The 12,213-nt window shown below is 42.2% G+C and overlaps 1 protein-coding gene across 1 annotated transcript; it reads left to right on the top strand.

Moving 5' to 3' along the window:
* Nucleotides 1–1,213: 1,213 nt before the first annotated feature.
* Nucleotides 1,214–2,646, top strand: LOC115109845 (3-mercaptopyruvate sulfurtransferase-like). The gene is made up of 2 exons (XM_029635089.2): nt 1,214–1,836; nt 2,046–2,646. The coding sequence occupies exons 1-2, from the start codon at nt 1,248–1,250 to the stop codon at nt 2,345–2,347; spliced, it is 891 nt and encodes a 296-aa protein (XP_029490949.2). The 5' UTR covers nt 1,214–1,247; the 3' UTR covers nt 2,348–2,646.
* Nucleotides 2,647–12,213: the final 9,567 nt, after the last annotated feature.

Consider the following 12,213-nt stretch of genomic DNA (forward strand, 5'->3'; position numbering starts at 1 on the left):
ATTATACAATAAATATGTTGAAATTAAGATATCACTGGAATCATTGCAAATCAGTTTGTTCCACTTGGTGTAGCCGACCTTGAGCTGGCAAACTGATTTAATCAATTGCCTATAACTTTAGTTTATTGTTGTTGTAGACTTGTGTTATTATGTAATTATTCATGTCCATTTTTAGTTCATGAAATTGGAAGTACTCAATTGTGATCATGGTCACAGGTCTATCGCAATTGCTGATCAGCTGTTGTTAGAATGCATTAGATTGAAGGTAACAGTCAGCTAGATTAGGCTACAGATAAAAATAAATAAAAAACCTGGCAGTTGTTGACCAGAAATTTGCAGATTTTGATAAACAGCTGGAAATCATGACCTATTCGGTCTCATAACTGTGTGGAAAAGGTGGAACAATATTAGACTTGAAATCAAAATGGTACACGTTTACAGTTCTACAAATGACCTACAGAATGAAGTGCCAGTGAAAGCTAATGAAGGCGTAATACCAGTATCACATCCATGCATCAAATTGCGTAATAGTTCAGAAGGGTTGCAATTAGGCAACTTTGAAAATGATGTCACTGGTGAAAATGTATGTGGTTGCTTGTTGCTGGTTTTTGGACTATTTCTAAATTGCACACCTACTCATTCCAGGGTTTTTCTTTAGCTTGACTATTTTCTACATTGTAGAATAATAGTGACGACGTGTGCAAAGCTGTCATCAAGGCAAAGGGTGGCGACTTTGAAGAATCTCAATAGAAAATATATTTTGATTTGTTTCACACTTTTTTGGTTACGACATGATTCCATATGTGTTACATCATAGTTTTGATGTCTTCACTATTATTCTACAATGTAGAAAATAGTAAAAATGACGAAAAACCCTGGAATGAGTAGGTGTGCCCAAACTTTTCACTGGTACTGTAGTAACAGTCAGAAGTGTAAAAAGGGCAAATTATATTTTCTCTTGTGACATATTCCATTTCCTTTATTAGTCACACTAGCTTGCAATAATTATTATTTTGATGGAAAACCGAATTTTGCTTCTAAAGTTGTTAGACGTTAAGTCAAGATTCCTTGTTAATTCACTCAGTAACGTTGTGGAAAAAAAGGGGTTTATTGGCTAAATGTTGCAACTCCCCTCTTCCTGTGCAAAAGAAAAAGGGACTACTTTTCAGGATTTTGGTGCGGGTTTTGGATTAGAATTTTGTTGAAGACATGGCAACCTTGATTCAAAGTTCAAGACAAGGACAATCATGGCGGTGCAAACCCAGGAGCTTGTTTCAGCCAAATGGCTTGCAGATGTGATAAAGAGCAACCTTATTGGACCGAATCTTCAAATTCTGGATACATCCTGGCATGTACCGATATTAAAACGCGATGCAAATGCGGAATTTAACCAACAGCACATACCTGGAACTTCGTTCTTTGATATTGACAAATGTTCTGACAAAACTTCCTCGATGGACCATATGCTCCCAACTGCAAACTACTTTGCAGAGTATGTGGGGGGTTTAGGTATAGGAAACGATACACATGTAGTAGTGTACGATACCAGCGATTTTGGGTCATTCAGCGCACCCCGAGTGTGGTGGATGTTCCGATTATTTGGGCACAATTCTGTATCGGTCCTGGACGGGGGTATGAAGAATTGGCTGGCCGAGGGGCATCCTGTCACTGCAGAATACACCAAGCCAAGACGTGCGGTCTTCAAGGCGACCGCCAATCAATCATGGGTCAAGTCATATGATGATGTGCTGAAAAACATTGAGACCAAACAGGTGCAAGTTATTGACACAAGACCCGCCGGCATGTTCCGGGGAACTGAACCAGAACTAAGAGATGGTCAGTGGGAGCATAAGCAAAGATTTATTTTGTCCTCCTAGAATTGATTACATTTGATGGTATTATACATCTTTGCTAATATGATTTTTGAAATGTCAAGACATATTTTGTCCCAATTATGTTTTAAATAAAATCTCACCTTCCCTCTTTCTCTATCCCCCTCTCTTTACCGCTCTCCTTATCATTTTCTTTCGTCCTCTCACACACAGATATTGAACCTGGCCACATTCCTGGTACTATCAACATGCCTTTTACCAAGTTCATGGATGCCTCAGGCAAGGAGTTGGAGCTTGAAGTGCTGGCAAAAATGTTCCAGGAGTCAGCGGTGGACTTGGAGAAACCTTTCTGGGTAACCTGTGGGTCAGGGGTCACTGCATGCCACGTGGTTCTGGCTGCTCACCTGCTGGGACATTCAGGGTCAGTGTCTGTGTATGACGGGTCATGGTATGAATGGTTCAAAAGGGCTGCACCGGAGCATGTCATCTCTGAGGGCAAGGGGAAGCAAGTGTGATGTGGAGAGACGAGTAGAGATGAGCACTAAGAAAATTACTGTTGAATGAGTTGCTGATTAAAAGCAGGGAGGGGACACTGAATCACAAAGGAAGCTACAGATTGCACAAAATATGGAGGGTTTTACTGATTTTGACTGAAGATTTTTGCTGAGTTGGATGAATGTGTCATTGTGAAAGAGTTCACCATTCAAGAGTCCATGAATACAGTATGCCTATGTTTATATTCAAGATGTCCAATAAAGGTGTTACAAACTATGTGATATTAATTTCTTAATAAAGATTAGAAGGATGAATTGGACTATGGTTGTTGTATGTATGCTCCTACTTAGGGGATTGCAGCCTGGCAACATTGTCTTGTAGATGTTGCCACTGACAGACATTTTCTAAGGGACTTTTAAAATAATGAAACTTGCTCCTAATGCACCATGAAAATGTAAGGAAAACGTCATTTTCATGGAGTTGTAGTTGCCTTGGTGTGACCTTGTTATGAGATGTAGGCTCACGAAATGTCAACGGGTTTTTCTAAGTGCAGTTCGGTTTTAAGTATTAACAGAAGTTTGTCAGTTCGATTGCAGGATGTCACTGTTTAATTTGTACAATAAAAATATGGCATCTACTGTACAAAGTTCTCTGTATTGTTTTTGTTTCAAAGTATAACAACTTTTACCATATACAGTAGTCCTTTGTACAACTTTTACTTATTCATGGTACATTTTTTACTTTGGTTAGACAAGAAGTAAACGTGAAGACTTCAATGTCCAACACGTCTACTTTTTACATAGATGGTCATCAATCTAGTATGTGTAGGTCTATATTTTTTATGGTAACAGCCTTTTAGGTTATACCACATTTTTCTGCCTCGCTTCGCGTTCCTAGGAAACTATGCAATATTTTGTTTTTTTTACGTGTTATTTCTTACATTGGTACGCCAGGTAATCTTAGGTTTTATTACATACAGTCGGGAGGAACTACTGGATATAAGAGCAACGTCAATTCACCATCATTTTGACCAGGAATACGACTTTCCCAAAGCGGATCCTGTGTTTTGCCCACCACCCAGGACAATGGATTGAATCCCAGCCGGCGAACCAAAACAACGACGCTGTAAAAGGGGCAGACGAAGCAGTATTCTGGTCAGGCTCCGGGGACGGGCCCATCGCGCACCGCTCCCGAGAATACTACTCGCCATTGTCCAGTCTCTTGACAACAAGGTTGATGAAATGCGAGCAAGGGTAGCATTCCAGAGAGGCATCAGAGACTGTATCGTTCCTTGCTTCACGGAAACATGGCTTACACGAGACATGCTATCGGAGTCAGCCAGCTGGTTTCTTCACGCATCGCGCCGACAGAAACAAGCATCTTACTGGTAAGAAGAGGGGCGGGGGGGGGGGGTATGACTTATAATTAACGAGACGTGGTGTGATCATAACAACATACAGGAACTCAAGTCCTTCTGTTCACCTGACTTAGAGTTCCTCACAATCAAATGTCGACCGCATTATCTACCAAGAGAATTCTGGGGGGGGGCATTTATTCCCCCAAGCAGACACATCGATGGCCCTGCACGAACTTTATTTGACTATGTAAACTGGAAACCACATATCCTGAGGCTGCATTCTTTGTAGCTGGGGATTTTAACAAGGCTAATCTGAAAACTAGACTCCCTAAATTCTATCAGCATATTGATTGTGCTACCAGGGCTGGTAAAACCCTGGATCATTGTTCTTCTAACTTCCGCGATGCCCTCTCCCGCCTTCCTTTCGGAAAAGCTGACCATGACTCCATTTTGTTGCTTCCAGCCTATCTTTTCAATGGGATTTCATTGGGAATCCAGATTTCTAAGGGACCTTCTTGCAGTTCCTATCGCTTCCACTGGATGTCAACAGTCTTTAGAAATTGGTTGAGGTTATTCCTTTGTGTAATGAAGAAGTACGGCCATCTTGAACGAGGGTCGCTTGAAGTGTACTGTTAGATAGAGGCGTGTGACCAGAAAGCATGCTTCAGGTTGTTTTCTTTCTGTATTGAACACAGATCATCTAGTCTTCAATTTTATGGATTATTTACATAAAAAAATAGCTGAAGTTGTATTACAAAAGTATTTTGAAATGTTTTGGCAAAGTTTACAGGTAACTTTTGAGATATTTTATAGTCACGTTGAGAAAGTTGGAACCGGTGTTTTTCTGGATCAAACGCGCCAAATAAATTGACATTTTGGATATATATATCAACGGAATTAATCGAACAAAAGGACCATTTGTGATGTTTATGGGACATATTGGAGTGCCAACAAAAGAAGCTCGTCAAAGGGAAGGCATGAATTATATTTTTATTTCTGCGTTTTGTGTTGCACCTGCAGGGTTGAAATATGGTTTCTCTCTTTGTTTACTATGGTGGTATCCTCAGATAATAGCATCGTTTGCTTTCGCCGAAAAGCCGTTTTGATATCTGACATGTTGGCTGGATTCACAATAAGTGTAGCTTTAATTTGCATGTGTGATTTAATGAAAGTTTGTTAGAAAGCAGTTAGAAACCACCCTAAGATGCCTGGTCTCAACCAACCTCACTACATGGAGCAGACAACTGGTCTGGGTGGAGTATGCCCGGAACACCCTTACCTGTTCAGCCATGGGACTCTCCCCTTTTGAGTGCTCTATGGGGGTATCAGCCTCCACTCTTTCCAGAACAAGAGCAGGAGGTCAACGTACCCTCGGTCCAGATGTTTGTCTGCTGCTGTAAACGTACCTGGAGAAGTCCTCGGGCGGCACTTCTCAGGACTAACTCCAGGTATCGTCGACAAGCGGACCGCAGCTGGACTCCAGCTCCCCGCTACTGCATTGGGCAGAGGGTATGGCTTTCCACTCGGGACCTGTCTCCCTGTTTCATTGGTTCTTTTTCCATCTCTAGATTCCTTAGTTCCACTGCTGTCTGTCTTGTGTTACCCCGTACCCTCGGCATTCACCCTACTTTCCATGTGTCTAGGATTAAACGCGTGTCTCACAGCCCTTTGTCTTCTGTCTCCAGGCCCATCCTTCCCCCCTGTGTCATCGATGGCCATCCGGCATACAAGGTGAAACGCTTCCTGGGTGTTCGACCACGGGGCAGGGGTTTCCAGTACCTGGTTGACTGGGAGGGTTATGGTTATGGAGGAGAGGTGCTGGGTTCCTGCTAGAGATATCCTGGGGGGAGGCTACTGTAACGCCCTGATCTGTTTCACCGGTCTGTGATTCCCTCCACCTACCTCCAGGTATCGCCTGTTTTCCCCATTAGTCCCCGAGGTATTTAACCCTGTGTTTCCTGTCTCTCTGTGCCAGTTCGTCTTGTTTTGCCAAGTCAACCAGCGTTTATCCTAGCTCCTATTTTTCCCAGTCGCTGTTTTTTCCTGGCCCTCCTCCAACATCATCCTGGACTCCGCTGGGACCCTTTCACATGTCCAGGACTTACTGGAGAAGTTGGAGGGAGGAACCCCTCTCCCAAGAGTCACTCTGGGCAAGGCCATTTCACACAAAATAATTACTGTTCACAGGCATCTCAACTGTCTAAACAAGTGAGAGAATATATTTGCTAACATAACACATTGGTCAAGGTGAACACTTCTCTGGCCTATTTAAGAAAATTGATGTTTTGCGTATGATTATACAAACACTTGAATACCATACTTGTGTCAATTATCAAATACGATTGTTTTTTCATATGTATGATCATTTTAATTGTTTCCTCTATTACCAAGGCATTAATAAATGCTGTCTTCGTCAGCCATCAAACCACGTAAATCTCTTGTACTATTACCATTCAAATGAAGTATTCAAGTATTATTACCATTCAAATTAAATTGTTGCTGTGTCATATTGTTGCCTTATTCTTACTTCTAGAATGCTTTGAGTAGGGCCTAAATAGAAAAACAGTAGCAGGAATGGTTTGTAAGAAGCGGAACTCCCAAAACAATAATCTCCTAAATCTCTTCCATCACCAAGTCTCTCTGATGGAAAATATTTTTTTCCTGAAAAAATACCTGAGAAACACAGAGAGTAGTCTTGCACTTTTGAAAGACTGTGTGCAGGTTTGTGGACTTTATGAACCTAAACACTGAGATAACATTTAAGTTAATTGATAATCAAAGGGTCAGTCGAGGTAAAGGCCTCGAAATTCAGCAAATCACTAAATTCCTCAAGTTGTCAAATAAACAGAAGTTTATCAAAATAGCCTAGAATTTAACAAATAGAGGCAGGCCAGGGATCAGGTTTGTCATTAATCTCAATTGCCCAGACGATGAGCTACGCACAACCCAAGCATTGAGCATGTAATCAGACCCCCGTGACAAAGCACACATTCCCACAGCTGAGGCCATCTCCCACAGGGCAGGCAGCACAACATCGCCTCTCTGCAGAGTTTGACCCAGGCAGGATTCAGATGGGCACACGGAAACACACAGAGAGAACTGGGTACGGTGTTATCCATCTCTCACAAGGTCACATCGGATGCTGGCATGATCCTTCTCCATGGCACATATCCATTGCACATTCTAGGTCTAACTACATATTGTACAGTTGAACCATAGTTGTAATGTGGTATCAATAAGAGCAAACTGATTTATACAAACACCCTTTTGGAGTTTGACTACTTGTTTCTGTACTCCCCACTGATAGATGTACACTAGAGAGATTTTGCAATGATTCCTATGTCAAAGATGTGAATAATATTTATTGGTCTGATGTGTGTAATGAGGAACACCCGGACGCTGCACTTGAAGCATTCATGAAACAGCTTCTTCCAGTTACTGATAGCCATGCACCCATCAAGAAATGGACTGTTAGAGCTGCCAAATCCCCAATGGATAGATGACAAATTGAAAAACTGTATGGGTGAGAGGGATGAGGCAAAGGGAATAGTGTCACGTTCTGACCTTAGTTCTTTTAACTTTATTTTAGTATGGTCAGGGCGTGAGTTGGGTGGGTTGTCTATGATTTGCTATTTCTGTGTTTGGCCTGGTATGGTTCTCAATCAGAGGCAGCTGTCAATCGTTGACCCTGATTGAGAACCATATGTAGGTAGCCTGTTTTCTATTGTGTTCGGTGGGTGTTTATTTTCTGTTTTCTGTGCCTATGTGTTCCACGGAACTGTTTCGGTTTTCGTTTCTGTCTTTCTATTTGTTATTTTATATTTTCGTGTTCAGTGATTTTGTTCATTAAAACATGATGAACACGTACGACGCTGCATATTGGTCCGATCTCTCATACTCCTCGTCAGAGGAGGATGAATCCCGTTACAAATAGCAAATAAGTCTGACAAGGCAGCAGACTGGCAAACATACAGTAAATTGAGAAATCACATAACTAAACAAAAATAAACTAGACTATGGAAGAAAGATTAATGATATATAATAGAATGATAGTAAAAACCTCTGGAGTACTTCAAATTAAATTATAGACAAAAAGCAAACTTTGCTAAATCCGTCATTGAGGCAGATGGCTTGTTCATAACAAAACCCTTTGATATTGCCAACCACTTCAATAACTTTTTTTGTTGACAAGATTAGCAAACTTAGGTATGATATGCAAACTACAAATGCTGAAAGGAAGGGTACCAAATAAATGTCTGCAGCATTGAAGGTCACAGTGGCCAACATCATTCTTAAATGGAAGAAGTTTGGAACTACCAAGACTCTTCCTAGAGCTGGCCGCCCAGCAATCGGGGGAGAAGGGCCTTCGTCGGAGAGATGACCAAGAACACAATGGATACTCTGATAGAGTTCTAGAGTTGCTCTGTGAAGATGGGAGAACCTTTATGGTAGAGTGGCCAAGTAGAAGGCACTCCTCAGTAAAAGGAACATGATAGCCCGCTTGGAGTTTGCAAACAAGGCACCTAAAAGGACTCAGACCATGAGACGCAAGATGCTCTGGTCTTATGAAACTAAGATTGAACTATTTGGCCTGAATGCCAAGCGTCACATCTTGAGGAAACCTGGTATCATTCCTACGGTGAAGCATGGTGATGGCAGCATCATGCCGTGGGGATGTTTTTCAGCGGCAGGGAATGGGAGACTAGTCAGGATCGAGGGAAAGATGAACGGAACAAAATACAGAGAGATCCTTGATGAAAATCTTCTCCAGAGCGCTCAGGACCTAAGACTGGGGCAAAGGTTCACCTTCCAACAGGAAAACAACCCTAAGCACACAGCCAAGACAATGCAAGAGTGGCTTCGGGATAAGTCTCTGAATGTCCTTGAGAGGCCCAGCCAGAGCCCAGACTTGAACCCAATCGAACATCTCTTGAAAGACCTGATAATAGCTGTGCTGCAACACTCCCCATCCAACCTGACAGAGCTTGAGAGGTTCTGCAGAGAAGAATGGGAGAAACTCCCAAAATATAGGTGTGCCAAGCTTGTACAGTCATACCCAAAAAGACTTGAGGCTGTAATCGCTGCCAAAGGTGCTTCAACAAAGTTCAGAGTAAAGGGTCTGAATGTGATTTTTCCATTTTTATAAATGTGCTAAAATAAAATGTTTTTTTGCTTTGTCATTATGGGGTACTGTGTGTAAATTGATGGGGGGGGCGAAACAATTTCAACAATTTTAGAATAAGGCTGTGACGTAACAAAATGTGGAAAAAGCCAACCGGTCTGAATACTTTCAGAATGCACTGTAAGTAAATTGCAGTTGGTCCTGAACAATGCAGCACATATCACACTTAGATGTACACGGAGGGAAAGTGTCAGTAACATGCATTTCAGTCTCTCCTGGCTCAAAGTTGAGGAGATATTGATTGCATCACTTTTAGTCTTTGTGCAAGGTGTTGAAGGTACCGAACTGTCTGTTCAAGCAGTTGGCACACAGTTCTAGTAGTCATCGGTACAACACAAAACATGCAACCAGAGGTCTCCTTAAAGTCCCCAGGTCCAGAACAGAGGCTGAGAAACACAGTATTAAATAGCGACATGACTACATGGAACTCTCTGCCACCCTAGGTAACTCAAGCTAACAATAGAACCAGTTGATTTTTTTTTATAAAAGAACACCTACCTGCACAAAGGGGACTGTGAAGAGACAGTCTTTTTATATATATCTTGTATTGTAATTTGCACTGTACTATGAATTAGACCTACATAGTGTGTGTATGTACTGATATGTAGGCCATAGCCTATTTCAGTCCTTGACTAAAAATGTTCTGTACTTGGTAGTATGCCATGTTTCATGTGGGCCCCAGGAAGAGTAGCTGATGCTTTTGCAGCGGCTAATGGGGATCCTAATAAACAACTAATTGTATGTATAACAATAGAAGAAAAGTGATATTATACACAGGGACTCCCTCTACGGGTGATTTGTTGGACATGCAGGGGCGGAAGTGAAGTTGCCTGCATAAAATGGGTCAGAAATAACACTAAACATGCAATATGGTATAATGTTATTTTTCCAAGAAATGTGCAGATTTGGATAAATATCTGGAAATCATGATCTATTCGGTGTCATAATTGTGTGGAAAAAGTGGAACAACAGACTTGAAATCAAAATTGTACACGTTTACAGTTCCACAAATGACCTACAGAATGAAGTGCCAATGAAAGCCATTGAAGGCTCATACTGGCATCAGTGCATGCATCAAATTGCATAATAGTTCAGAGAAGGGTTGCCATGTTCCTAGTTTTCCTGTAAAATTAGGCAACTTTGAAAATGATGCCGCTGGTGAAAATGTATTGGTCACTAGTTGCTGGGTTTTGGCCACCATGGCAATTTATTAAAAATGTACATTTTACTGTGACCTGCTGCTGCTGACTATCAGGCAGTGAGGGAGCCTATTTCTGAGTGAGTGAGAGTGATGGGGAAAGAGCAGCAAGAGTGCACGTCGTGTAGGCTATTTAGATTATTATTATGGAGACACCTATTTCCAACCTCTTTTCCATAAAACATTAACGTGCTAAAACTGATGTGCATCAACAAATAATGATGACAAAGCACAGGAAAACTACTTTAGGTGCTCTAGAGCACATTAGATAAATTCGCTTGTGGGTGGATTAAACTGCATTCTTATGTCGACGTTGCTTATTGAGAACCATATCAAGTGAAGGATTTTATGCCAGCTCAGCTCTTGGGTCTCGAGCGCTAAGTGGACATTTGAAATGGAAGTTATGGAACTGGGAAAAGTCCACAATTGAAAGTGACAATGACACACTGCATCTATTAGTCATCAATTAGCCTATTCATTTACATGCCTATGTATGCTACTGTAGCCTACCATTTTATACATAAATATGTTAAATATAAAATATAAATATAATTACAATATCACTGGAATCACTGCAAATGTAGCCTATAACTTCAGTTTATTGTTGTTGTAGACTTGTGTTATTAGATCTTGTTCCAAGATGGCATAGAACGTGTGTTTTGTCTTGTCCCGTTCCGTGTATATATCGTTTTCTAAGTATATATTTTAATCTCACTTTCCATCTACGGACCGAATATACTCTCCTGCAACCAGTCTCACCCAATGAGGTAAGGATCTGCTATTTTTATACTTTACCGGAACCGGAACCCCCTTCAGCAGCTAGCCAGCTAACTAGCTACTAGCTAGTAGTCAGTTAGACACTGCTAGCGGTCCTCACCATTAACTCGGACATCAGCCAGCATCAACCCGGTCAATTCCTGCCAGTCTGCACCGCGCGATATCAACCCAGAGCATATCGGACTGCTTTTTCTCCACCACAATTCCGGATTCCTACCACAAGCTCTGAACCTTTACACCAGATCATCGCAGCTAGCTAGCTGCTATCCGAGTGGCTACTCCTGGCTAACATCTCTGTCCCAAAGCAAGCACCAGTTAGCCTGGAGCTAGCCTCGAGCTAGGCCCGTCTCCCAGCTAGCCAAAGATGTCCACCAGACAATTACTTGGCTACAATACCTCTTTTGCCAATTGGCCTGGACCCTTTCCTGCCGACACAGAGCCCCGCCAATCCATCACGACTGGTCTGCCGACGTAACCGTCCGAAGTGGTCTCAACAGGCTCTTCTGTTGCAACGTCGCCGGATGCCCATCTGCTAGCCCCGGCCCGCTAGTTGTCTGAATCGCTGTGTCTCCAGCTCGCCTAGCATAGCAGCGACTATGAAATTGTCTCCCTGACTCATCTTGTGCTACTCATTGGACCCTATGATCATTTGGCTACACATGCCTCTCCCGAATGTTAATATGCCTTGTATATTGCTGTTTTGGTTAGTGATTATAGTCTTATTTCACTGTAGAGCCCCTAGCCCTGCCCAATATGCCTTAGATAGCCCTTGCGTTCCACCCCCTACACATGCGGTGAACTCACCTGGCTTAACTGGTGCCTCTAGAGACAAAACCTCTCTCATCGTCACTCAACGCCTAGGTTTACCTCCACTGTACTCACATCCTACCATACCCTTATGTGTACATTATGCCATGAATCTATTCTTCTGTGGCCAGTAATCTGCTCCTTTTACTCTCTGTTCCAAATGCACTAGACGACCAGTTCTTATAGCCTTTAGCCGTACCTTTATCCTACTCCTCCATCTGTTCCTCTGGTGATGTAGAGGTTAACCCAGGCCCTACAGACCCCAGTACCACTCCCATTCCCCAGGCACTCTCATTTGTTGACTTCTGTAACAGTAAAAGCCTTGGTTTCATGCATGTTAACATTAGAAGCCTCCTCCCTAAGTTTGTTTTATTCACTGCTTTAGGACACTCCAACCCTGATGTCCTAGCCGTGTCTGAATCATGGCTTAGGAAGGCCACCAAAAATCCTGAAATTTCCATCCCTAACTATAACATCTTCCGACAAGATAGAACTGCCAAATGGGGCGGAGTTGTAATCTACTGCAGAGATAGCCTGCAGAGTTCTGTCATACTATCCTGGTTGG

Source organism: Oncorhynchus nerka, linkage group LG26 (assembly GCF_034236695.1).
Source record: "Oncorhynchus nerka isolate Pitt River linkage group LG26, Oner_Uvic_2.0, whole genome shotgun sequence".
NCBI lineage: Eukaryota > Metazoa > Chordata > Actinopteri > Salmoniformes > Salmonidae > Oncorhynchus > Oncorhynchus nerka.

Excerpts from the sequence above, each read along its gene's own strand:
- LOC115109845 (XM_029635089.2), top strand. The coding sequence starts at position 1,248 with ATGGCGGTGCAAACCCAGGAGCTTGTTTCAGCCAAATGGCTTGCAGAT. Across the intron at positions 1,837-2,045 it reads TGAACCAGAACTAAGAGATG|ATATTGAACCTGGCCACATT; the intron begins GTCAGTGGGAGC and ends TCTCACACACAG.